At 40.0% G+C, this 3,336-nt stretch overlaps 1 protein-coding gene across 1 annotated transcript; it reads right to left on the bottom strand.

The window, feature by feature from the left end:
- Positions 1-137: 137 nt before the first annotated feature.
- On the bottom strand, positions 138-2,687 carry LOC104506787 (asparagine synthetase [glutamine-hydrolyzing]-like; the record flags this gene model as incomplete). The annotated part of the gene is made up of 2 exons (XM_010147863.1): positions 2,413-2,687; positions 138-375 (listed from the first exon to the last, which is right to left on the bottom strand). Coding segments are annotated over exons 1-2 (487 nt in total), but the record flags the coding sequence as incomplete, so codon positions are not given.
- Between the last annotated feature and the right edge of the window lie 649 nt (positions 2,688-3,336).

Genomic DNA, 3,336 nt, shown 5'->3' with positions numbered 1-3,336 from the left:
TCCTGGCTGAATCCAGCACAATAGCTTTTATACTACACAGTTCACTTTCCCTTCACGCTTGGAAGAAAAGCCTGACAAAGGTTGTCTCTGACAACAATACCTAAAATTATTTAGGCACTAAGCACAACTGGTTTTACCTTTTGCCTCAGAACAGACACCCAAAAATCCATCATCAGTCAGCACCTTAAAGAGTGGTCTGACTCCATAGGTATCTCTTGCCAGAAACACTTTTCTGTTTGCAGTGTCCAGAAGGATGAAAGCAAATACACCATCTAGCATGGATGCTGTTTGTTCTATTCCTCCTCTGTTGTAAAGATGAAGGATAACCTCACCATCCACTAACGTTTGATATTCAAATCCAAACTGCTTCTGCAACTAAGAAAAAATATAGAGAAAAACATGAATAAGCATTTGAAAACATTTACTGTGAAAAACCACCACCATTCATGTAATTTGTTTAATAAAACCAAGGGGTTTTTGTTAAAAAAAAAACCCACAGTTCAAGTTATAGAAACATTTCCACTGAAGAAGAAATTTACACTTTTGTGTTCAAAACATTATCCAGGGTTATCGCTCAGACAATGCAGATTGACTCTTCAGTCTTAAGCAAGTCACATTACGGCAAGTTTTCAGGGATACATTCCTATTTGAGGATGTCAAACTGCAAAGCCATGACCCTGGTCTTCAGAAGCACTAGCTTTCCCCTCTCTCACAGACAAACAGCAGAAGCAGGCAGCCACTGCTTCTGAAAATCCAACTCAAATCCAGAAACAAAGATACTGGTTTTTTGTAGTCTTAAGTCACCCGATGCCACTTCTTACCAGTTAAATAAAAACATCTATGTAAGCCCCCCCACCCCATCACCCCAAAACACATAGACAATGGTAACATCCCTGCAGAGTGAAGTACTTCAGAAATAAAGTTTGGTTTACTTATGCAGTCATTGCAATTCCTCATTTTTTATGCACTGAGAATTTGTCTCGCTCTAATCTTCCTCCATTCCTCAAACTAACCTTTTCACTCTGCCTGTGCAGATGGAGTGGGGGAGGAAGAAATTAGCTGTCAGACATAAGTCAGTCCAAATGTTCTTCATGTTCTTGTGGTGCTACTCTAAAAGTCCTCCCAGTAACTACCAGACAGGGGGAAAGATAAGGTTTCAGTAAAACAATAAAAAGCCAAGAAACCCCACAAAATCAATGCTTCAGCATTTTATCTTGAGTTCTTCGGCTTTAGTTGTTATTTACGGGGCCAAGTCTTGAATCAAATTGAGTCAATATTAAAATAACTAAGTCATCACCCTAAACAAAACGCCTGTTTCACAACTGATCCTTCCCTAGGTAGGTTTCAGCCACAAGCCTGAAAGAAAAAAGTCTCATTATAAAGAAAGAGGATACATATTGTAGTGAGAACAACTGAACAAATTCCTACTGATGGCAATGCAAGCCTTGCATAATTAAATTCCCCTTAGGACTGTGTGTGTAACATAACTGAGAGCAATTCTTAATGCTTTCAACAATAGAAAAACCACAATGCAAGACATGACAAGTATTACAGACTGTTGGTACAATATATTTCACATGGACTGCAGGGCAAAACATAACTCATGTTTCAAACGATCAGATACTCAAAAGACCAAGAAAAAACATCTAAATCTCCTGCCTATTCAGTCAAATTCTCAATGACATTACTGATGATAATGACGTCAGCCCAGTTCTGACTTCAAAAACATGTTGGAAGTACTAAGACATCTCAGATTATTCATACATTTGTGATAATACCATGCTCAGTTTGATTCAGTTTAAGCAAGATTCAGAAACAGTCAGAATTGTAAGCTGTCCTATGTGCCAAATCTGGATAACCTGAATCACTTCCCTTTACAAGTAACACAGGTGGCATGGACATCTCAGCACAGGGGCTGACGTATACAGAGAATATATTATAAGGGACATATCCCATTTAGATTAACATGTAGAAATAAAAATGCAGTACCCAACAGCTTGGAGAAGGACCCAAAATAACTTAAGAGCAAGACAATCTAAAAGCACTTGCATTATAAAGAGAAAAGGGGAGAAAGGCTTGGAATTGCCCTACCCAAGGGAGAACAAACAATGCATCTTTATTTTAAACTAATCAAACCTGAAGATACAAATACTTATTGCCCTTCTTGTTAACTAAAAAGTGACTTTTCAGTATTAAAGACTAAGTATGTTACTATCTGAACTACTACAGATCCACAGCTCTTCTAGATTATTTACTTCCCTTTAAAGACTAGTAATTTGATAACTTTTTACAATTTCTCTGATATTCTAGTCCACCACGTTTTAAACGTTTCCCAAATATCCACTGGTTTTGAAACTAAAAAAAAAAAAAAAAGAGAGAAAGAAAATGCCATGTGATCCATGCAACACTTACTTGTTTGAAATTGTAGATTTCTCCATTGTAACACAGCCACAGATACGGGAATTTCTTCACCCGGATAGGCTGCATGCCATATAACTGATCAACAACCGCAAGGCGGTGGAAACCAAAACAGCAGTTGGTGAAGCCATTGACGTTCTCAAAACGAAATGCATCAGGACCTCTGTGTGCAATCTTCATGGCACTTAGACACTGGACAGAAAGGCACTCATCGCTCCCAAACAGGGCCCAGATACCGCACATGGTGAGGCTGTTGATCTACCCGAAAGTGGAGAACCTGTTCAACAGACATGAACATTATAAGCAAGAGCTGACACAGTGAAAACACAGATAACGAATGCAGACTATTAATCACTTAACTGGCAAAAGGATTTATTAAGAGTGCAGCAGACTGCACTAACACAAGGTGAAACTTGGTTTACTCAGAATGAGAAGCAAACTTTGTCCAGCAAGAAGTTAAGCTTAAGTTTACCTTGAGGTACACCAAGGTGGTCTATGGTATTTTTTTACAGATCGCAAATAGAAGAAATTGTTACTGTGCATCAGGTATGATCTGTAGAAGTAACACCTTCTCAGCAGAAACGTTAATCATTTGCAGCCTTTCAGTGTAAAAAAAGGGCTTACAAAAAAGATGGAGAGAGGCTTTTGACCAAGGCCTTCAGTGACAGAACAGGGGACATTGATTTCAAACTGCAAAAGGGCAGGTTCAGACCCCCCAGCACCACGGGTGGCCCAGATTAGGAAGGCATGGCAGGAGCAATGTTGGTGCAGTGCCCTGCTCCCCTTGGCATGCCTATTCCAGCCCCATGTCCCTGGAGATCTAGGCTTTGAGGCTCTCTCAACCCCAACTAATAGCAGAGGTGGGCTGAGACTGGGGACCTACAGGTCAAGCGATGGCACTGGGGAACCTCAGCCCCA

This window comes from Eurypyga helias, unplaced genomic scaffold (genome assembly GCF_000690775.1).
Source record: "Eurypyga helias isolate BGI_N326 unplaced genomic scaffold, ASM69077v1 Scaffold36642, whole genome shotgun sequence".
Lineage (NCBI taxonomy): Eukaryota > Metazoa > Chordata > Aves > Eurypygiformes > Eurypygidae > Eurypyga > Eurypyga helias.
The sequence above is the reverse complement of the archived record's forward strand: the minus strand, read 5'-3'. Positions and strand labels throughout refer to the sequence as shown.